Source organism: Ramularia collo-cygni (assembly GCF_900074925.1).
Source record: "Ramularia collo-cygni strain URUG2 genome assembly, contig: RCC_scaffold01, whole genome shotgun sequence".
Classification (NCBI taxonomy): Eukaryota; Fungi; Ascomycota; class Dothideomycetes; order Mycosphaerellales; family Mycosphaerellaceae; genus Ramularia; species Ramularia collo-cygni.
Window position 1 is genome coordinate 1359778 of NW_019716255.1, and position 23297 is coordinate 1383074.

Here is a 23297-nt window from a genome sequence, read left to right on the forward strand (position 1 = left end):
TGAGGCACAGGATGCTAGCATCACATTGGAGTGGGAGTGTGTGGTGCGACTGTATTTAATCGACCATGAGAAGAACAGATGTATTACGACGAGGCTCGCTCTCAATATCTCGCGGATGGTGTCGTCCAGTCGTCATCACAACGTCAATGATCTGTTTCGGATCCATCCCAAATCCATCCTGGTCATGAAGTCGTCTGAGCAGCCTCGAGGGCAGCGACGCGTCCGCACATTCGTAATTCATTCACTACCCGACCCGCTGGTGGAAAATGGACTACTTCACTCGACGCTCTCACCATCTAGTTGTCATTTCAGTAGCTTGCCGTGAACCTCAGGGGCATAGTGACTGTACATACGCTAGAGAGCAGTGTATGGCAAATGTCCAGGTTCGCGCAATGAATACATGACAGACGCAAGTTACCCAACAGTATCGTAGTTGTTTGTACGTTAGAGAGCAGCATGTAGCAAACGTCCGGGCAGTCTCGCGTAACGTAAACCCACTATAAGAAGCAAGCTGTTCATCGCTCTGTCGGTGTCTCATATAWAAAGATGTACTCTCCCGACCGAATCGACTTTATTGATAGCCTGCTACATAGCTTACTTATTAGCTCCATTGGCCCTGCAGAAAGCCGCAACTCATTTACAACCACACTGTCCTTCCTGCGAGACGTTCAATTTGGTGAAGTTTCCCCATTGAGGAAACTCGTCTTCTGCGACGGACGACAGCACTTTACTACTGACAACGGTCACCGAAAGATCCGTGAAGTCTTCACATGCAATCGCCGTCGAGTTGAACTGGGAGGCAATCAGCGCCGAGCTCATGAGCACGTACGGTAGTTGGGTGACTTACTGTTGTTACCCGCCATTTCAGATTACTCGATAGGTAAAATTCGACGACGCTGGAGTCCAGGGAGGCCAACTCGCCCGATTGAACTTTCGACCGAAGTAAGCCGGTAAGCGGCACTGCACCCGTGACCTTTATATTCGAAAGAGTCGCAGAGCGCATGTTTGCGGTGTGTTCTGATATCATGTTGGTAGCGACCGCATGCGTGCCGGCGAGATTCTTCGAGAGCGGCCACATGGATGATGTATCCTCAAAGTCTCCTAGGAAGATGTACACTGCGTAGGATCCGTTCATGGCGAATTTTGGGGAGACGATGTTGGCAACGTAGTAGCGCTCGGAACTCTCGACCGGCGCTTGTAAGGAAGGACTTCCATGCCCTGTGGACTGTTCTGCTCGCTTGACGGGCCCGCCTGCGCCTGCACTGCTTCCATAAAGCTGATTGATAGCCCTTTTAACCTGAGCAATGCTGGCGTTCCCGGAAGTCTCGGGATACGCATATCCAAATCGCAGGGTAGACCTCACATCTTTCGACGTAAATTTGGTGCCTCGTGTGTCGCTGGAGAACGGCTCAAGTGCTACGTTGGTCAGGGGTAGTTGACGAATCATCCGCAAGATGATTACTCACGCGTATCAACGTCCAGCACATCTCCGACAGAGACTGTGAATGTCTGTGACACGGCTCGCATTCTTTCCACGTACAAATTAGGGTACAGTATTTGCCACATGGCGAAGATACGATCCATGTTCGCGTGATGCAGCCAGAAGATACTTCACAGARCCAAAGGCATCAGCAAGATATCTTCTGAGATGGTAAGCTTGTAGGGTACGTACGGGTCATACGCAGAGTAGTCTAGAAAAGTCATGTGCCCATTGTTTCCTGTCAAGCTGTCTGTGGTCACTGGTCAACAAAGTCCGCGTCTCATTCCAGGGGACTTACGAATTGTGTCGTGAAGCGATTCGATGCTGTCTGCATTCGCATAAGTCTCGCCTTGCCACGCTTCAGTGGCAAATAGAGTGTAGTTCGAGTAGTACGTGAACAAATTGTACAAGCGGTTCATGATTGAAACCCGGTTGTTGTCGAGAACGGGTCCTATCAGATGTTCCTGGCTAAGAGCACTTCGGACCCAGCCTGTAGGGTAGCGCTTCGTCTCATTCCACTCGGCGAACTACCACCTCGTCAGTAACCTTTGAGCGAAGTGGTACGACACACCCACCGGATCAAAGTACATGTCGGCTCTCACAAGTCGATGAAACTTGTACGAGTAGAGTGGATTGTCGATTGTCCGCGTCCCGTTCGGCATGGTGACTACGACAGTCCGGTTACCCAGGCTACTCGGGTATACGCTCTGGCCATCTTCTGGCTGCGCCGCCCAGTCCCAGTAAGGCATTCGCCAGCTCAGCGCCGCAGATGCATATCTTCGACGGACAGGACCTGTGGGGAACTCGTTCACTGCGTCAATAATATGCTCAAAAAGAACTTGTTCATATAGTGCAAGGTAGGGCCGGTGCCAAGGCAGGAAAAGGCTGGAAAGGTGAGCACAGTATCCCGCTTCATTATAGACGCCTTGCACGTTGTCCCATGCTCTGTAAGGCCTTCCGTGTATCGCTGGCAATCCACTTTAGTAATGCTTCGCATCGCCAGCGGGTCCAAACGTACCGGCGATTCGGTAATACGACAGCCTGTCGGTTTGGTTGACCGCCTGAAACCTCCTCAGCCTGGGAATCTGTCAGCCGTKCCATTTGCAAATCTGTATGCCCGTGGCAAAGACAGCAAGACATGTAGCTGCCGTAATCGTAATGAAATCGAGATCTTACTAACCCAAGCAGATAGATGTTCCAGACATCCCTTTTACTTTCCAGCTGTCGGATCTCCAGTCGCGCTTGAGGTGCAAATCCACTTATCGAGATACCGGTGACTGCAACCGATGAATCGGAATCAGTGTCCACCCGACGCCGGAGTGACAACAACCGATCGGAATGTTCGACTGGCCCAATGCTTGGCGCTTTTGAGATGATTCCGGCGAAGGCAAGTCCCGATACAAGAAGTAGATAGCAGACCAGCATGATGACGGTAAAAGTTCCTCGACTTGGGTGGTGTCTGTTCTTGACCGCGGAGCATGCTTTTAAGAATCAAAGTGCGATCGTTTGCGGTGCAGAGACCAACGCTGAGAAACGCCTCGAAGCAAGGGAGACAAAATGATCGCATCGCTACGCACCCCCCAAACATATCATGGCTGATTACACAAAGGCGTGCACTACAGCACACCACTTTGATGAAGACCAGCGTAGTGTCACCGCGCGCCAGATGCCTCTCAGTCTTTGCCTGCAGCGAGGTAGGGTCGCAAATAGGGGCAGTGGCAAGGCTTATTGGGTAGCGTGAGCTGTCTGACGGAATGCAACCTGCCAGCAGAGACAAGTAAATCTCTGGCCGGTATGATATACGGCCTACCATACGACCTACTAGCAAGAAAGATACGAGATACATATCAAGCTGCATGCTGTTTTGGTCTCAGAATCCCTTGGCGCCACCCGGGTATTCTTCGATCTCGATGCGTGGTGGAGGGTAGTAAATTCCGTTAGGCGTACTGGTGCATAATCAAAGCATTATTCTCGTTCAACTTGGTGCCCTGATGGTCTGAGCCGGATGGAGTCTCCGCGTTCCATGTTCGCGTCTGCTCGCGATCCTCTTGGTGCCTGTATATGTGGAGGAAGATCAAAGCGGCCTCCGGGCAGTGCGAAGCACTGTCTGCGGAGTTCTGTCAATGCGAGCAAGTTAAGATAGTCTCTCGGTACGATGGCCGGTTTGTAGAAGAAAGAAAAAATACCCTCACCGTCAGGGTCACTCGAAAGACGCGTCCAGTGAAATACGTATCACGCTTTGATCATATCGACAGAGCATGCGAAAGGCATGGATTGCACCTGCGCCAGTCTCACACTGGCGCGTACTATCCTGAATGGCACATATTCCGCTTCGGGGCATGCAATAAGTTGATGAGAATGCACTCGTCTACATCGGCAGGTCAGGTTTCCGCGACGCAAAAAGGAGACTGTCCGCCTTTTCTCGGTCCATTCCAGTCCAGTCCTGGGCTTGTTAGGCGTGTGGCTACTTGGATTTCAACTCGGCCGGGCTAGAATAGCCTTCRGATGGAGAGTTTCTCGTTGCGATCGAGTAATCATTACCTCACGTTTACTCAATGGCTTCAAGGCGCTCTTGGCCGTGGTTTCCGTTTCCAGGAGATCCAAATCCCGTGGAGGAACTGGACTGCTTCTTGGTGGATGTTGAATGAAAGGGATGGTGAGTGAACAGAGCATTGTCGAGAGTCGAGACAGATGCGTTCGAGTGAGGTGACTAAGGCAGGTAAGTACAGCATCGGCGCGTCGCGTCGCCCGATCTTTGCATCATCCCATCCCTGTGCCGATGCCGGCGATTTCCGCTCTTGCATTTCTTCCACTTCCAGACCTCATCCTTATCGCCCGTCCGTACTGAACACCCTTGGCTCCTGATAGGCTGATTATCATTCTATCGAGTAACTATCGAGTAACAAGTGTCGGATGGGCAAACGCCATCGTACGCTACACTCGGCGGCGATGTCTGCTTCCCACCGAACGAGGCAGCTTTGTTCCCTTTCACAGCCCGTTGCAAGCGGCTTCTTCAACATGCGGCATTTCACTGCAAAACTCCCGGCCGGGGGAACCCCATGGGCAATCCTCTTATCTATGCATCTCACCCCTCATCGCGGGACTCTTCTTTCACATGCAGATTTCGGAGTCAGACTGTCTTTCTTTAGAGCGATCCTGTCCTCTTTCCTAAGCTCTTCGACATTTCAGTCCTTCACACCACCACTGATATCCCAGCGTTAGATTATCCTCCTAGACCACCCCTTGGGCATCTGCAGCAGGCAGCGGATTAAGATACATAGAAGACAAGATCTCCCCAGGCATGGCTCCTTTCGCTACTGGAACCGATACCCCACACACGATCGACGACGCGTTATCAGTTGCAGACGTCAAGGCTTCTGAAATCACTGTGCTTGCCTCGTCACGAGCAGTGGTAGAAGGGCAGCTTACTCCCGCAACGATAGTCATATCAACAATTACAGGCAAAATTGTGTCCGTCTTCGATTCGGTGTTACCTCCTGCATCTTTCCCTCCCGGCACACCTTATACGAACCACAGTCCTCATGTGCTTCTACCAGGACTTGTAGATGCGCATGTGCATCTCAACGAACCAGGACGAACAGAATGGGAGGGCTTCTGGACGGGAACGCAGGCTGCGGCTTTTGGGGGAGTCACAACTGTGGTAGACATGCCTTTGAATGCGATTCCACCAACGACAACACTGAATGGCTTGAAAGAGAAGGTTGCTGCTGCACAAGGCAAATGTTGGATAGATGTTGGATTCTACGGCGGTATAGTGCCCGGCAATGTTGCAGAACTGAAGCCCCTGGTGCAAGCAGGAGTACGAGGTTTCAAGGGCTTCCTCATCGACAGCGGTGTGGAGGAATTTCCTGCCGTCTCTGCTGAGGATATTTCCAAGGTGTTTGAAGAGCTCGCAGATGAGTCCACTACGGTCATGTTCCACGCGGAGATGGTTCCGACCTCTGGTGCCGAGTCGATGTCTTCTCTCGAGCCAACCGGCCCTCTGGAAAAGTACCAGACATTTCTCGATTCCCGGCCGTCGTCCTTTGAAGTACAAGCTATCATGGAGATTCTAGCCCTGGCACATCTTGCACCCAAACTACCACTTCACATCGTCCACCTTTCTGCTGTCGAGGCTATACCCATGCTCCGGGAAGCGCGGGCAAAGGGCGTCAACATCACGGCTGAGACCTGCTTCCATTATCTCAGCTTGGCTGCCGAGAATATACAAGATGGCGACACACGACACAAATGCTGTCCTCCCATCCGATCAGAGTCAAACCAAGACGGCCTTTGGAACGAAGTGCTCGACATCCAGGATAGTGTGATCAAGACTGTAGTTTCTGACCATTCACCGTGCACGCCGAACTTGAAGCTTCTCCCGTCTCATGTACTGGGCGCAGAACGGGAAAACAAGAAGGCCGGATGTTGCTCAAGTCCAAACAAGGGCGACTTTTTCACCGCGTGGGGTGGCATCAGTTCGGTCGGCCTTGGACTGAGTATACTATGGACCGAAGCCATGCGCCGGAATCTGGACGTAGACGAAACACTGGTCAACATCGCAAGGTRGTGTTGCTCCAACACCGCCAAGCAAGTAGGCCTGGAACATAGAAAGGGTGACCTTAGGGTCGGAATGGACGGCGACATTTGTGTATTTGACGATCAAAGCACCTTTGATGTCGAGCCGAGTACTATGCTTTTTAGGAATAAGTGCTCTCCGTATGAAGGGAAGAGGCTCAGGGGCTTTGCGAAGCAGACCTGGCTCAGGGGGAAGACTGTGCATACTCGAGAGGGCGGCTTCGCTCCAAAGTCGAGGCCGTCTGGGGAACTTTTGCTTGAGCGAAGGTTATGAGTAGAATGATGGCTATTGGTGGCTTTTGTTTAGCGACTTGGACACGTTTGGTCAGTGGATCTGGGTAGATCGAGTGAGATCTTATATGATCACGATTATATAGATTTCAGATTTCACTTCCGTTAGTTTCCGCGTGAAGCGGTGTATTATGATTCGCTCTGATCCATGAAATGTTCGTCAGTATCGTTCCAGAGTAAGGCCGGCGATACACCTTGCCATGCACACCACACACGGTCAGCTGAATCCACCAACGATTCTGTACGACACTCGGTGCTGTGTTGAGGCACTGTCAGCACCATGCCCTGTTACATATTGCTAGCTATGAGTAGTGCATCATGTCCAGAACCATGGACTACTGAGTGTCGTGACTCTACAAGGCTTTGGGGAGAGATTTCGAATGGCAAGGATGCCTACCCCCAACCCTAACCCTATGGCGATATCGACAAGCCAACATATGTGCATTCCATGACTAACCATTGACTGATATCATCTTTCTGACAAGAATTGTCATGCCTCAAACTACCCAGTACTTCGCAGGACATCGTAACAGCATTATGGGTATCAAACTATGACAACGCAGTCCAACCGGAGAATTCAACTCCAAGAAACATCAACCATACCAAAACAACAAAGCAAATTCGTCAACATCGAGGTTCTAACACCTTCAGTCGGTCAAACGCTTCTCTCGTCTGCGCTTTCTCGCCAATTGAGGAGTCCAGACTCCCAGGAACAAGTCCTCGCATTCGTCCTCGTCCTGACTGTCGAATTCGATGGCAGTATCGACGGACGTGAGCGCGCTTGGAGGTAATGGTCCTGTACTCCTCTCATGATCATCGTCACGAGATTCCCAAAGACTGGTCCTGAGCACTCTTTTCRTCTCCAGAATGAACTTTCCGATCTTGTACTTTTGGCTATCCTCTTCGGCGGCAATGTACTTCCAGCCTAACACACTTCCGCATTGTGCACAGCTGATATCGCCCACAGTATGCGCTCCTGTCACCAGTTGACGCGGCGTGGGCTTATGCGTGTAAGTGTTGGGCAGGTTGGGGAGAGCGTCATTCTTGGCCTTCGCGTTGGGGAGAAGATTGGCTGGGGTCGAAGCTGMTGGCTCTGACGAGGCCACAAGGTAGGCACGTCCGTGGCGGCCTGTGAAGCCTTTGGACACAATTTGTGAAGCCAGTGCGATGTCAGAGAGACATCGCGCGCAACGCAGATGCGCCTCGTGATTTGCGAGAAATGAGGAACCGGTCGATGGCACACTGCTGCTTTCTTCGTTTGTAGTGGTAGATGCTGTGCTATTCGTACTACTCTTGCGTCGGCGGAACGGAAGAGATGGCACCAAGTATGTAGGGAAGAGGGTTGGGGGTAAGGATGGCAATGGATAAGGCATTTCCGCCGTGGGTGTGACAGTAGCAGTGTTGAAGACGGGTGCCGAGAATATGCTCGCAAAGCTGAAATTGGGAAATGGTATGAGATGTGTGAGTGCTGAGAGCAGTGCTGCCGGGAGGAGCTCGAGCTGGTGCTACCAACGCATACTTTGGCTATTGCGGGTAGATTGGTGCGAGCGATATCGATCTCTGGTAGTGGATGTTTCTAGCGAGATGGGTCTCAGATGGCTAACGCAGAGCAAGTCAACATGTCGCCAGGAGCACATGACGCTCTGCAGCGATAGCAGGTGCAGCTTCCATGTTTGAGGAGCGGTCAGCTGCGGCTCCCACCCGTGACCCAAGGGAGGGGAGGGGAGGATGATTCACATGATAAGGTACCTTAAGGTTCTTCAGGTGATCGGAACTTAGGTAAGTTACCTTAACGTTGAGATGGAAGGTCCCGGCAGAGAGGGGCGCCTCTTGCCCCACCAGACACAACCTTCTTTTGGTGTACCAAGAGACCCACGTCCTCCAATTGTCGTCGACCATTCAAGCCTCGCGCGTCACGTCGGGAACCTCCTGTCTCGAGATGCCTGACACAGGCGAACAAGACAGGCTCTACATCGAGAGCATTGTGCACGAGTACTACTCCTACATCAACAATCGAGATTTTTCGCGTCTGCGGAGCGCCTCCTACATCGCACCCGTTGCGACCGGAAACTTCGAATACCGCCTCGATGGTTCGAGTGAAGACAGCCTCGACAATCACGTCAGCTTGTTTGAAGAGCATTGCAAAAACCACCCCGATCGTAGGATACATGCCACCGAAATCACAACTACGTTTGAGAGTGCAGAACGCGCGAGCACATTTGTAAACGGGACCATGAGCGAGGGTGGTGTATCGATTCCAGGCACTACCTTGCTTACCTTGCGAAAGATCCGCGGAGAATGGAAGGTAACGTCTGCATCAGCCATGCGAGGGMCGGGATTAGACGCCGCCCGGGGTGCCATGGAGGGACCCCCGAAAGACCCAAGGCAAGAGGATATGAGTACAACATACCTTCGCAAGAGCTTCACACACGACAAGACGAAAGGCCCTGGCGCCATGGAGGTTGAAGACGCCGGACCGGAAGCTACGAAAGCTTTGCTAATGGACTACGGCCGTCAATTCATCGAGCTCCACAACTCCACGTCCATCACGACTCTGCTCGATGCAGATTGGGTCGCCCCCTACTTTTCAGCCGGGACTGCGAACCGCACGGCAGCGGACATCGACTTGCAGACATATGTCCAAAGGCAGGTGCAGTATCTCCAGAAGTTCCCTCACTTCTCAACTCGCCTTGTCAACGTTCAGGCCGAGCTCGATTCTTCATGTAAGACTGCGACGGTGTTCGTCGACACCGAGCAGGAGGGTGCGCCACTCGGAGTGAAGCTTCCAGGCATTGGTATACTGTCCTGGAGGCGCGATGAACTGTCAGGGAAGTGGTTCTTCTGGAAATTGGTTGTCATGAGAGGAAATACCGGTGCTGCAACATGACTGCAGACCAATCCCATCATCTTGCGATGTCGACTTGAACGCATAGCAAAGCATGTCCACGTGGCGGAGTCTTGCACACCAAGCAAGTATAAGGTGGCTCTCCTCCCGTCATCAGGTCAATCGGCTGAGCCACTCGCAAGGTCACCCTCGAGCTGAGCGCCGCCCCTAGGACGGAGAGCTTCATTCGGAGCGAGTGGCCAAGTGCCACCCACTAATTTGCCCGACATTTCAAAGAGTATGCACTCACTGTGAGACGACACACTAAGGCTAAAGCTGATATGCARCATACTGGCGATATACCGAACACAAATGCAGCCAATACCACGGTCTAACGACTGGCTGTGGCCCCATTCAGAAGCCGCGATGAACCCACGCAGATCACCAAATTGTAATTCGTCCATGTGCGTTGAGACGCTCCGGAACCGCGCCAAAAACACAGCAGCACGTCTATGCAGGGACGATAACACAGGTAATCGTGTTTGTGTCAAAGTCGAAATGGCCATCATCATATTTAAACCCTTTGAAAGCCTTGTCATTCTCTACCAGGTATTGGCAGAAATCCTGCGCCTGGTCATCGCTAGTCACCTATATCGGTCGACATATCAGCACTGATCTCTCACTACTTCCGCCTGGCTTTCGGGCGACATACGGCACACTGGCATTGCGAGTTTACGCAATGATAGTCTTGGTAGCGGCGTCGTGCTTCTGCTATGACGGCCTCGGTGGGCGTGACGTTCGCGCCTTCGCACTTGACATCAACWGCACGGCAGGCTCCTTCACAAGCATCATCAGAGGTGCACTGCATTGGAATATCGTTAGTATATACCTTGACGTGGGAGTAGGCTCAAAGGTTAATTTACCTGGTCTCTACGCAGGTGGAGGCCGCTTGCCAGAGCTGCACCTGCGAAGAGGGCTTGAGAGAGGAAGTTGGCGGAGACCATTTTTGTTGTTTCTCGAAGGACAGAAAGATAGAATCGGTGAGACGGTCAGAGTTGATGGTGAACACCCGAGGGAGAGCATTTATAACAAGTATAGAATTGCTGCTTATAGAACTCACGCTCGACCCCAGAGTGTTACCGATCATGGCCCCATTGACTGTGAGGCTGTATAGCAAGCATGAAGRTCCCGGACTATTCGCATGCTTTCGTGCAAACTTCGGTCGGTGTGGGCGTATGTAAGCCCTAAGAATGCAACAGGATAGGGGCATATACCATACATGGCACGAGCCCTCGGAAACTCCCCCATGCCCCCGACTCCAGCATGCCGAAGGGACAGTCGGATGATTTGAGTGGATAAAATCGTTCGCATCAGTCGTCCGAATGATTTCTTTGTGATGTTGTATGCATTCCGACCGGGCTGCTGTGTCTGCATTGCCTTCACCGGTGTGCACTGCGTGAACAGTCCATCCTTACCTTCAAGTTTTGGACAGCGTCTGTCCACGTCAAATGTTTCAATCTGCTTTTCCATTCTCATGCATAAGATAGACCGTTTGTGCAGACCTGGTGCACGTGTCTTAAACACTACCAAGCCCAGCCGCCAATCGACCCCGACTCCTCGCTCATCTTCAGTAAACTAGCAGCAGGATCTAAGTGACGACCTTGTCCCGTAAAGTTCCCAAGAACATTCCTCCGCTAACACCCTGATCCGCACGATCCTCCACCAAAAGTGTCTGGGCCCACAGCCTCAGACTCGGCTCTCCGTCCTCGCGGATCAGATAAAGTGGCGGAACGCAGATGCTACCGCAGCCCTTCCCGGCATGATCTCTGCTCTTCGCCACCACAGCCCTGACTCGCTCGTTCATTTCACTCTCCAGTACCGGTAGACTGGTCTTTCCCTGCTTCAGTTGGTTCTTGTCCTCAATACCGAAGACGTCGTTGATTAATGCCGGAACGGCATCGCGACCAAGCCACAGAAATTGTGTCTGGCCATCGTCGAGGAGATAGAGCCCAAAAGGCACGATGTTGGCGGAGGTGAGGTTGAGCGCTGGGGGCATGGTGATGGCTCCAGTTTCCGGGTTGGGGAGGCCAGCATCATCAGGCATATCGTGCAGGGAGTAAAGGCGAGGATATATGTATTGGATTAAAAGGGGAAGTGGAAGTGTGGAGAGGAGGCACAGAGCAGCGGACCGCAGATCGGTAGGGATCTGGGCAGATTTGCGCAGGCCGAGCTGTTCGTTCATTAGTAGGGACTTTGCATGTGATGGTAAGCGTTTCTCTACTCACATTTTTCATCAATCCAAGAAACAGCATAGGCAGTGCTCGCAGATTTGCTGGGAATTGTAGCCCGCCACCACCCATGTTGCCACCACCAAGCTCTTTCTTGTAAGTCTGGAGAAGCTCAATCATCTTCGCCTGCAGAGCATCTCTGGCAGCATCCAACCCACTGCTGAGAGCCCTCTCAACAGCTTTGTGCGAGAAGTAGGCGGTGATGGCTTGCTGGTCGGCAGAAGCATACACATCTGCCATGTTTTGAGTAACAGGAATGCTGAGCGTCATAACGCGGATTCTCCGCTCGCCATTACAAGTTGTGTGTAGCACACCAACTTGCAAGCATGCAAAAGCCTTTGTGATGCTCTCGTCAATTGCAATCTCGACAACGTATGCTTGATCTCTGGGCATGGCAGGGAACGCGCACAAATCGCTAGAGCGGTTGAAGAAGTTGCCATAGAAAGCGCTCGGACGCAGGCCGGTTGTTGTGCGCACACGGAGTACGGCCTCCAGTCCAATCTCAGACGACAGGTAATCGCTGAATTCTGTCGCAAACTTGATGGCGTCCTCTGTCCTCGCAGCGTTCCAGGCCGGGTAGAAATAAGTCTGACCACCCGTGTATCTTGGCAGATTGCTCAAACTGGCCACATCCTGATATTGTGCGCTGAACAGGAACATATCGATCGAAACTTGCGTTTTGCTGCACTCGACCGCGAAGCTTTTGTAAAAGCTGTTTGCCGTCTGCAGGAGCGCATTCTCTTTTGAAGTCCCAAGGAGCTTCTTGTCCTCTCGCATCTCCAGCTTGCCGAAGCCAATGTTTGGAAGTGTCGCCGAGAGAACCACCATCTTGCCACCGACGTGGCTTATGAGCTTGTGCCCGGCTCGGAGCGCCGAGCCCATGGCAGAGCTGGCGTTTTGTGTGTTGGCAAACATGCCCTGCAACTTTGTAAGGAAATTCTCAATGTTTGCACGGCATTCTGACATGTTGACGAGAAGGTCCTCGGGGGTAGGCAGAAAAGGCTCGTCCAAGTCGCTGACTACCAGCATCTTGGCTTCATTGTTCTCGCCACCATCGTGCGGAATGCTGAAGTAGTGAAGGGAGCTGTCGACTGCCATGAATCCAAGCCGTGTCCTGCGGTCGGTGTTTGGTATCCTGTCCAAGCTTTCAAGAATGCATCTCGCCGCGGTCGCAAGGAGTCCACTCGTTACGCCAGCGTAGCTCACGTCGAACAGGAAGAGGTAAATCAATGGTTGCGGAGCGCGTACCATGTACTCCTGAGGAGCTACAAACTCGCTCACGGCATAGTTCAACTCCGGTCGCTGCCATCTATCCACGGACTGCTGTTTGATACTGTCCCAATCAAAGCTCTGTGGGACATCGTTTGTAAGATTGCACATGTTGCACCGCCATCTATGTGAGTGGTCCAGAAAGCTTGCGAATGGGTTCATATATGTCCGGCATCTCCTGCATCGTGCGATCACTTGATCGTGCTGAACGGGAACATCATCTTCCGCGTCGTGGAGCGCAGCATATGGCTGAATGATCAAGGCGAATGGAAGCTTGCTCTTTTTGAGGAGAGAGTTGGTAGCGGGCATGGCGTTGAGGGTCGATCGCACGTATTTGGGCGAGCAGTTAGCGAACGGGGAAGGTGTAACCGAGGACTATCAATGGTATCAGCACATGCAATTGTGATTTCCAATCTGTATGGATTCACACTCACGTTCGGAGGGAGYATGATTGGTGGCGGCGCCTGGTCGAGATCGCTGACGTGGAAAGGTTGGCCCTGAAGGCTGATATCCACGGGTTGCAGGGGGTTCAGGCGCATTGGTACGCCTTGCCCTTGCTGCTGCGGAGGTTGTGCTGGCTGCTGTCCGCCCATGCCCATCTGCCCAAATTGCTGTGTCATGCCGGCAACGCCCTGCGGCTGCTGCATCCCGGGCACTACGGGTGTTGGGTAGCCAGGTGCCGGAGCCTCGTAGCCCGTGGGGGCGCCGTACTGGGGCTGCTGGAAGCCTCCCATTTGAGGAGCGGGGCTCTGGGTCGCGGGATCGCCGTACGCTGGCTGTTGAGGCATACCATAAGGTGCTTGACCTCCCATAGGCTGCGGTTGGTAGCCATAGGCGGGCTGTGCAGGTCCTGCTTGGCCGGGATATGCTCCACCTGGGGGTGGTGGACCTCCCGGCTGCTGCGAATTGGCTCCGGCGCCGAACTCGTAGGCCTGACCAGCATAGCGATTCTTCTTCTTGTTTGCGGGCGCGGGTGCTTGTTGCTGCTGTCCGTAGGCGGCACCCTCGGGCCCGCCATCCTCGTATGGTTGTTGTGGACTCGCCATGCCTCTTCCAATGGTCTCTGTGTTTGATGTCTCCGATGCGGTGTGCTGAGTCGAGGAGCAAGGGTAAGATAGGCGGAACTAGGCTGTCAACAGAGGCGTGGTTGTCTGGCGGAAGAGAGTTCGGAAAGCGCGAATTGTCCGAGAAGGGGTGGTAAGGTGGTGTTTGGGAGGATCCAAATTGTTGGACGACTGGTGAGCTCGAAGCGCACGCGGAATGCCGTCGGGGATGTTGGCGGAGGAGTCTCGATGTCACACGAATGGCAGACGCTGTCGATGACTATGCAGCTCTGCAAATCGCCTGATGACTCTTGCTGGTATCAAGACCACGAAGCTGTTTAACTCGTGTTATCCGAAATGGACAGCTCAGAGTATTGGAGGTAAGGTATCCCGCGGGCATGCCAAGTGGGGAGACCCTGACGGACAGAGTGGAAGGCAACGTTTCGGTTCACCGTGTGTACATTTTCGATCTTTCTCAATGTACCTATTTTCACCGTTTATATTGCATGTGATGATACGTCGTGGTCGATGGACAGTTCGGCGAGCGAGTGCAAACTACGGTAGACGCATCGGCGACGACTTGTCATGAGCATGCATATCTGGCATCTGTTTGAATTATGCCTAGTATCCAACGCCTTGATCGTCAATTAACGTTCTGTTTGATACACCGCAGCCTTCAAGTCAGTGTAGGTAAGTGTACACGTGTTCGGGTCGAAGTGAGGCCTGTAACTGCGCGAATACATTGTTCTGGCATCGATAATCTCAGGTRGACCAGACGAAGTGGAAACCGATTAGTTAGTACTCGGTACTTTGGTTCTAGGTAGATTCCCAAACCAGTCATCAGTCARCGCAGATCTTCACGGATGCTCGCGAAGTTCAACTGCTTCTTTTCCAAGACATCAACAATTCCACATCGCCACCACCACCACGACCGGTACCATGTCCGGACGCAAGGACTTCCTGTCGCAACAGGCGCCGGAGAATTATGTTGCTGGTCTGGGTCGCGGAGCCACGGGCTTCACCACACGCTCCGACCTGGGACCAGCGAGAGAGGGCCCGAGTGAGGAGCAGATCAAGGAAGCGCTCGCGAAACGCGCTGCGGCCCTGGGAAATGCGCCGCCAACGGCATACGGCGTGAAAAAGGACAAGGAGAATGAGCAGGAAGATGCAGAAGAGCAATTCCGCGATGCCGAGAATGAAGAAGGTCTCTTCGCGACAGGAAACTATGATCGCGACGACGATGAAGCGGACCGAGTTTACCAGGACGTCGATGAACGAATGGCCAAGCGACKTAAAATATCCAGGTTAGTACTCACCTCCCAGCGTGTCTTTGACAACCCTTGTTCACCACAATCTCAGCAGCATGCCAACGTAATGTTTAATAGGGAAGAACGAGAGCGCGTTGAGCGCGAAGACTTTGAACGTAAGAATCCCAAGATTCAGCAGCAATTCGCCGATCTCAAGCGTGCTCTGGGGACTGTCAGCGATGAAGACTGGGCCAGCATTCCCGAGGTGGGCGATTTGACCGGCAAGAACCGTCGCAACAAGCAAAACATGAGGCAGAGATTCTACGCTGTACCCGATAGTGTTCTGGCCGGAGCGAGGGACAGCACGCAGCTGGGAACCGAGGTCCAGGAAGATGGCATGGCTACTGCATCAAACGAGCAGGCAGATGGAACAATGACGAATTTCGCGGACATTGGTGCAGCTCGTGACAAGGTGTTAAAGGTGCGTCTTGACCAAGCTGCGGCAGGTACGGCCACGGACAATGCCTCCGGGTCGAGTACGAGCATCGATCCCAAAGGCTACCTCACCAGTCTGAGCAAAACAGAGATCAATGCGTCGGAGTGGCAGGTGGGAGACATTGCACGTGCGCGTGTGCTGCTGGAATCTGTTATCAAGACMAACCCTCGTCACGGACCTGGATGGCTCGCCGCTGCCCGTTTGGAACAGATTGCTGGAAAGATCGTTGCCGCGCGAAATGTCATTCGACGAGGCTGCGAAATGTGTCCTAAGAGCGAGGATTGCTGGCTGATGAGCATGCAATTGAACGACAACCACAACGCGAAGATCATCGCGGCCAAGGCTATTGAGCACAATAGCCGCTCGGTGCGACTGTGGATTGAGGCCTCGAAACTGGAACATGTGCCGACTGCGAAAAAGCGGGTGTTGCGCAAGGCTCTAGACCACATACCGCAGTCTGTGGCCATCTGGAAAGAAGCAGTTCAGTTGGAGGATGATCCCAAGGATGCAAAGCTAATGCTCGTAAAAGCTACAGAACTTGTACCACTCTCAGTTGAGCTTTGGCTCGCCTTAGCACGCCTGGAAACTGCCGAAAATGCTCAGATTGTGCTAAACAAAGCACGCAAAGCCATTCCGGCCAGCTTTGAGATCTGGGTGGCCGCGGCACGTCTGCAAGAGCAGACCGGAAATGCAGCAATGGTCTACAAGGTCATGGATCGTGCCGTCAAGGCCCTTGCACGAGAATCGGCTATGCTGAAGCGTGAGGAATGGATAGCACAAGCAGAATTGTGTGAAGAAGAGGGTGCACCGGTCACCTGCCGCGCCATAATCCAGGAAACAATTGGATGGGGTCTCGAGAAGGATGACGATCGCAAGCAGCTATGGCTGGACGATGCCAAGTCCTGCATCACTCGCAGCCGCTTTGAGACGGCTAGGTCTATTTATGCCGTTGCAATGAAGGAGTTCTACCATCGTAAAGGGGTTTGGCTCTCCGCTGCAGAACTGGAACGAAATCATGGAACAAAGGAGAATCTGTGGAGCATCCTGGAGAGCGCCGTCAGCTCCATTCCCACCTCAGGTGAATTGTGGCTGCAGCTCGCGAGGGAGAAGTTGCTGGCTGGCGATGTCGAGTCGGCCAGGAAGGTTCTCGGTGAAGCCTTCTCGAAAAATCCCGAAAATGAAGACATTTACCTCGCCGCCGTCAAGCTCGAGGCTGATAATGGAAAATTTGAGCAAGCGCGGAGACTGCTCGATCAAGCGCGCGCCGAAGCCCGCACAGATCGTGTGTTCATCCGCAGCGTGGCTTTCGAACGCCAGACTGGTGATGTGGATCGAGCCCTGCAGCTTGTGAACGAGGGACTGGACAATTTCCCCAAAGTCGATAAGCTTTGGATGATGAAGGGGCAGATCTATCAATCAAAACAAATGCTACCGCAAGCTCGAGAGGCGTTCAGCCAGGGTACCAGAAATTGCCCAAAGAGCGTTCCACTCTGGCTACTTGCCAGTCGCCTGGAGGAGAAGATGGGCGTAATGGTGAAGGCGCGCTCCATTCTTGAGAAAGCTCGACTTGCTGTTCCTAAAAATGCTATCCTCTGGACAGAGACCGTTCGTCTCGAACTGCGCGCCAAGAACGTCCCCGCTGCGAACCAGAAGATGGCGCAGGCCCTGCAGGAATGTCCTCGTTCGGGTCTCGTCTGGAGCGAGCGCATCTGGAATTTGGAGGCGAGAACGTCACGAAAACCAAGAATCCTGGAGGCCATGCAGAAAGCCGACAATGATCCCGTCCTGTTCATCACGGCCGCGAGGATCTTCTGGAGTGAAAGAAGGCTAGACAAGGCGGATACATGGTTCCAAAAGGCGGTGGTGTTGGATCCGGATCATGGAGATACATGGGCTTGGTGGTACAAGTTCCTCTGTCAGCATGGAACTGAGGAGAAGAGGGAGGGCCTCGTGGAGAAGTGCGTGGCTACAGAACCGAAACACGGAGAGCATTGGCAGGCATTCAGGAAAGCTCCGCAGAATGCTGGCATGGGCATCGCGGAGGTTCTCAAGTCTGTTGCTAAGAAGCTGGAGTAGGTTGAGACTCGACATGTGCCGATTGTGGTGCAAGGGCCAGTGAAAGTGAAGGTTGCCGCCCTATCTGCTGCAATCAAAGACGTCGTACTCTCTACAAAAACAATGACACGATTGGTAAGACATCATTCGACAACGTAGTTTGCTCTCCACAACACGGCTTGGTTTAATGATCAATGCGACCTGTATGAGGACAGCCGGCAAGCTTGAGTTTCTTCTGCCCCTCGGTAGGTGTCCATCTTGAACTCGTTTCCACATGATCTTCATGACTTGTTGGAAGACCACGACTGCTAAGTGAAACGCACCGTACCAACCACCCCACCTTCCATTCACCAATAAGGCGACGGCAAAGATTGACAAAAGCAGCCTGAATTAGACCTTCTTTCACCATTCGCAGTCATCCTATTATGCACTCGTTTGATCAATTTGGCTCCGCTATGGACTTGGTTAGCCAGGTTTTCATCCATGGGGTGCAGGACAGGTCTGAGTGTCATTATGTTCGAATGTACAGTATTAATTATTATTCAAGGAGGCACGGTGCTCAAGGGGATGGTGCCCCAAAGGACAGCTCTCGAGCCTGCAGGGGTGACAAGATCATAAAACCAAGGAACCGTGGTTTCGGTTTGAGATCCCTAGCACGCAGGAACAGACGGGATGCTTTGCAGGGGTATTCTTTCCTTCGAAGGTGAAAGTGTGCYGCTCGATAGCACTGGTTAGTTAGGTACGACCGGTGGTGTACTCGGGAAGTGGCGGTCTGCGATTCTTCAGGTTTGTTTCTGCTTCTGCTTCTCGACGCAAGGTTTTTCAACTTCACCTTTCCAACTCATCCATGACGGCGTCCAACCACCTACTTACTGCACACACATGTACTCATCACGCCAAATCAGTCTACGACTTCCAGATCGATTCGCCGGATGTCGTCGGCCATCTTATCCGGGTCGCTCGACTAATCATCAGCTGCAGTGTGCCGGAATTCGCATCTCTATTGTCGTGATCTTCGCCCAGGATGACTGTCCTTGCGTGGAACCACTTGCTTGGTGTGCCAGAGGCATCCAATCCAGCTCGCCATAAATCGTACCAAAGAATCGTGCATTAATGTACCGTCATGAAGTGCTCAACACCACAGTTGCATCGCGTGGACGCGTCAACGCAGAGTGCGATGTCTGGCTGACCAGGCTTCTTAGCAGCGTCCCCGGTAGCCAGGCTCCAATCAAGGGGATGGAAAATGTGAGAGATAGTCAGGCCGCACTCTCGTCAAGTCCATTCCGCGGCGCCCTGATACGTCGCCACGACATCGACTCCACCTTCATTGCATCGGCGTGAAATCGCTTGCTTCACACTTTCAGGTACCTGTCTGGCTGCAGCAATGGCTGCATTAGCGCATGCCACCATGTGCTCAGACGAGCTCTCGTCGACTTTGCGCAATTGGCTGCGATATAGAACAGGCTCAAGAAGGTGTGGAACACAGGAAGGCAAAACCCAATACACGCGACGTCGCACGCACGCCAGGTAAACAACATGCCATTCACCGCCTTCAAGCTTACGCTTTAGGAGAAGCTGCATCCTGGTACATGTGACAGTCGCGCGGAGGGGCTCTGCAGCCGCCGCGCGAGCACACACCATTCGATGGATGCATGTCTTAGATGGTCGCAAGCACCAAACGTTGTGCCATGTAGAGGCCGACATGGCAGATGCCCACGCGCTGTACCTGGAAATGGGCGCGACTGCGACTCTCCAAGCGAGTTTCCAGCCACGGCCACACAGCCAATCACGAGGCTAGCCTTGTCGAAAACACAAGCTCGCTGGCTTGCGCTGCTTCGAATCGTATGTACCCGTACTCTCACTACTTTCTTTCGCCACACGGGTCTGCGAACCGATCACTTCCGGGGACCAGAGTCGTCCGACATGATGGTCGACGATGCATCTTTACCTCCATCGCTGCTCGAGTCTTGTTGCAAGTTGGAACTAACAAGGAGCATGACCAGCCGAGCCAGCCTCTTTTGAGAGCGTTGTAAGTGGCCGTTGTAACTTGTTAACCCTGGATGGAACCAGCCCAAGGTCCAAACCAGGGGATYGACAACAACCTTGCCAGCCAGGTCGACTCCTGCGCCCCACCACGCTCCCAGCGCCAGCTACGCAGCCTCGCGGCAGCCTTTTCTTGCACCGACGCTCGTGCCCATGTCCTGCAGCTGAGCGCCAGGATCTCTTGTTCTCTTCTCCCCGCCGCCTATCCTTTCTCCGTGCCTCGCCAACGTCAGCGTCTCTCCAACCCTCGAGGAGAGGTGCCTTATCAGTCATCGCACCGCTAGCCGCGCACCGTCTGTGCCATCATCATTCATACCCTCCTCCCGTATATGTCGTACGCTGCATGGTAGACAGATAGACGAACGCCATCACCGTCCTTCTGTGTCCTCAAAACATCCTTACCACCCCCCTCATGGTCGAGTCTTGGCTCTTGATGAACACACCTCCACTCTCCGCGATCCCCGCCAGCCCTGTAACTCCTGCATTCTTGGATCGCACAGACACCCCCACGGCGACGACATACCTCGATCGATTGTAAATGAGGTCTCTCGACCCACGCTTTTCAATATCTACGACCTGCTGAGACCATTCGCCCCAACTTTGAACGTCGCGCGAGAGACCTTGCTGGTCGCTGGTGGTGCAGTTTGTGGCAGGCCAAATGGCAACATTCTCTGCGGTGAATGGCGGTCCTTCTGCACCGCAAACACCTCATACAGGAGACGAACAAACACTCAACACACCGGATCAGATCGAAAGCAGAGTCGACTTGCAGTCCAGAAGTCCAAACGTAGATGAGTCGTCACCGAGGACGCCGACAAGATATAGCTTTGGTGGCGTCTTGGGGCAGCGACCATTGCCAGATGAGTTACCTTGCGCAGGCCATGTCCACGATATTGTAGAGCCGGTGACGCCAGCAAAGAGAGACCAATTCCACTTGCGCACAGCGGGAGATCCCCACCAGGAATCTCGTGATGTGGAGATGGGCGATGGTGACGACGATGAGAACGAAGAAGACGGGTCGGATAATGAGAGCGTTACCAGTGATTCGCAGAGGCCGTCAAAGAAGAAGAAGGGGCAGAGGTTCTTTTGTACAGAATTTCCGCCATGCCAGCTAAGTTTCACCCGAAGTGAGCATTTGGCCAGGCATATACGGTGGGCTTACTCAATGTCATACGAGACGAGGTCAAGACTGATGTGATCCCAGAAAACATACCGGCGAGCGGCCTTTCCAGTGTCATTGCCACCGGCGTTTTTCAAGGCTCGATAACCTCCGGCAGCACGCTCAGACTGTGCACGTGAACGAAGAGATTCCCGGAGACTCCTTGGCGGCTACAGGCACGAGGTTTCAAAGGCAGATCCGGACTGACCGAGTACGGCCGACTACAAGTCGCTCGCGGGCCTCCACCCTCGGAAGTCAGAGTGGGCATGCTCGCGGACATAGTCGCAATCTCTCCACGTCGAGCATCGGATCGACCACCTCAAGCATGGGCACACCCGATGATGCCCGACGCAGACCACAGCCTCTCGCGATGGCCAATGAAGGCAATGCGCGTACCATGCCATCGTCCTCTGATGCCTACAGTGGAGGACCGAGTAGTCCGCCTCCATACACCAACTACAYGCAGTCTTCCTCTGGATACGGTACTCCGACATCGAATGCCTTTTCTTTCGGTGGCCACAGTCCTGCGATGCAACCGATGGTGGCATCGCCGAGCTCCAGTTTGAATCGCTCCTCACACTACAACGGCGCTCGGACGCAGAGTCGTAGGTTGTCTGTGCCGTCAGCAAACAACCCGTTCCAAAGCCCGAACAGTTACGTTCCTCCGCCACCTTTCTTCAGCTCTATGCAGCCTTCGCCGTCCTCAAACTTTTCTCAAAACAGCAGTGCCTATGGTAGTCCCACCAGCTCTGTGTTCTCCCACGGACGGCGGGACTCTGACGCGGACATGGAGTTCCGGAGGCGTACATGGCATCCGAGCACCATCTCGCAGTACTCTCAGCGGCCCGCTACAAGTGGTTTGACATATCACCAAACCCCTGATGAGCCGCGACCTGCTTTTACGCAGCAACACGCCGCCACTCAGATGACGCGTCTTCCTGGAATTGAGAGTTTTGACCATGCTCCTCCTCCCACCGTCCGACAGCACCCAAGTCCAATGATGATCGACTCCACTCCTCGTCCTACGAGCTCAGGTCGACCTGCCGATGCGGTCTTGCACCAGGGTCTCACCAGACTGGATATCACTGCAGCAAACGCTCCCGCGGAGCCTCAGTGGCAGAGCTATCAGCAATCGCCTTATCAATCCGGCTCCCAGGGGCCTTCCACCGCACGATACACACATCACAAGCATTATTCGATGCCCGAACAGCCCGTGACGCCGCGCAGGATTAAGCGCGAGGGCTTCTACGGAGTCTCTCAGGTACCAATATTTCCTGGTGCACCCAACATCTTGTTGCCGCACCGACCCTCGCCGGAAGACTCCGGCAGCAGTGATGGCGCGCCAACACCCTCAATGCCCCACGGCCCAGAGTATAATCCTATCATAGTCAACCCTGGTAGAACATCAGAAGCTCTTCCACCAGGACATGCAGCCAGCGATGAGAGCAAGATTTCCCGAGCTGACTCTGGGTACCACACCTATTCACGCCACCCCCAAGCCCAAGGCCAGCCACCACAAACATATGCCCTCCAGGCTGGCCATGAAGGACGATATAACCAGTCCAATTACAGTCAGTCGAACAACGGACTGACCAAACTCGAGGCTCTTGTCGCTGTTGCTACGAGAGAAGAGCACCAATCCTAGGACATGAAAGGCGAAGCTGGCAGCTGTCGACCACTTCCGCTTCGAGGGGTGGAGTCTGATGATATCACTCGGCGAACACTATCACAGCGCCTTGACCAGAGCTTTCTACATTCGGCACAAAGGTCAAAATGCCCCCAATCAAATTGGCCACCTCAAGAAAGGTGAGAATTCTTTGAAGGGGCTCCTCCGACTCATGTTGACCTCTTGGGAGGCTTCGAGTCCTCCCTCGGCGCCGTGATGCCCTGCACGTTCTGGTCAAGGAGTATGATATGGGAACGAGTTGAGGGAGGACATCTTCGACCGTACTCTCACATCGAAAGTCCTGACACGTTTCCGCCTGCATGGGTCAAAAGTGCCCCAGCAATCGCCAGCCGAACATCATTTTCCCCAACGACTCGAARCGATAACATCAAGCCCGCTCCGACTCCTCTCAACAAACATCCACTTATGATAATGATATTACGACTACACGAGATTTCACGACTGCGATTTGTTGATGACGCTGCAAAGGACACATTGCGGATGCATGTTTTGCTGCAAAGCYCCTTTACTTCACGAACATACATTTTCACGGAGATACCCGAGGAACGAGCAGCATCTGAATTATGATTTTCTGTTATGAATGAGATATTACGTTGCATGTAAACGCGGAGTTGGTTTGCTTTTTTCTCTTGGTTGAGTACTATGGGGCCCGGGGGTATCATCGGCGAGGCAACAGTTCTAGGTATGAGTTGTAGTACTTTCTGCTTTAGTTCGCAGCGAAGAGTCGGATGTGGTAAATGGCAAGGGTTGACGAATATGAACCCACCATTGATCGCGAACGATTCGATCTACCTTATCCGTGTGCTTACAGAATTCCCTTCTCTTTGTTGTTTCGGA

General features: G+C 53.2%; 7 protein-coding genes; 3 read left to right on the forward strand and 4 right to left on the reverse strand.

The window, feature by feature from the left end:
- Positions 1-633: 633 nt before the first annotated feature.
- On the reverse strand, positions 634-2905 carry RCC_12193 (related to tyrosinase precursor (monophenol monooxygenase); the record flags this gene model as incomplete). XM_023765664.1 has 8 exons in its annotated part: positions 634-792; positions 848-1416; positions 1467-1609; positions 1673-1730; positions 1779-2007; positions 2056-2447; positions 2499-2557; positions 2661-2905. The coding sequence occupies 8 exons, from the start codon at positions 2903-2905 to the stop codon at positions 634-636; spliced, it is 1854 nt and encodes a 617-aa protein (XP_023621432.1).
- Positions 2906-5147: 2242 nt separating this feature from the next.
- Positions 5148-6332, forward strand: RCC_00513 (related to allantoinase; the record flags this gene model as incomplete). The annotated part of the gene is made up of 1 exon (XM_023765665.1): positions 5148-6332. One exon carries the CDS (start codon positions 5148-5150, stop codon positions 6330-6332), a length of 1185 nt encoding a protein of 394 aa, XP_023621433.1.
- A 664-nt stretch (positions 6333-6996) lies between these two features.
- On the reverse strand, positions 6997-7722 carry RCC_00514 (related to yippee family protein; the record flags this gene model as incomplete). The annotated part of the gene is made up of 1 exon (XM_023765666.1): positions 6997-7722. The coding sequence occupies one exon, from the start codon at positions 7720-7722 to the stop codon at positions 6997-6999; it is 726 nt and encodes a 241-aa protein (XP_023621434.1).
- A 566-nt stretch (positions 7723-8288) lies between these two features.
- RCC_00515 (uncharacterized protein) lies at positions 8289-9236 on the forward strand (the record flags this gene model as incomplete). Its single annotated transcript, XM_023765667.1, has 1 exon — positions 8289-9236. The coding sequence occupies one exon, from the start codon at positions 8289-8291 to the stop codon at positions 9234-9236; it is 948 nt and encodes a 315-aa protein (XP_023621435.1).
- Positions 9237-9683: 447 nt separating this feature from the next.
- On the reverse strand, positions 9684-10177 carry RCC_00516 (uncharacterized protein; the record flags this gene model as incomplete). XM_023765668.1 has 3 exons in its annotated part: positions 9684-9821; positions 9886-10035; positions 10097-10177. The coding sequence occupies 3 exons, from the start codon at positions 10175-10177 to the stop codon at positions 9684-9686; spliced, it is 369 nt and encodes a 122-aa protein (XP_023621436.1).
- Positions 10178-10821: 644 nt separating this feature from the next.
- RCC_00517 (probable Protein transport protein sec24) lies at positions 10822-13776 on the reverse strand (the record flags this gene model as incomplete). XM_023765669.1 has 4 exons in its annotated part: positions 10822-11403; positions 11459-12811; positions 12941-13105; positions 13165-13776. 4 exons carry the CDS (start codon positions 13774-13776, stop codon positions 10822-10824), a joined length of 2712 nt encoding a protein of 903 aa, XP_023621437.1.
- A 6496-nt stretch (positions 13777-20272) lies between these two features.
- RCC_00518 (uncharacterized protein) lies at positions 20273-22418 on the forward strand (the record flags this gene model as incomplete). XM_023765670.1 has 2 exons in its annotated part: positions 20273-20766; positions 20819-22418. The coding sequence occupies 2 exons, from the start codon at positions 20273-20275 to the stop codon at positions 22416-22418; spliced, it is 2094 nt and encodes a 697-aa protein (XP_023621438.1).
- Positions 22419-23297: the final 879 nt, after the last annotated feature.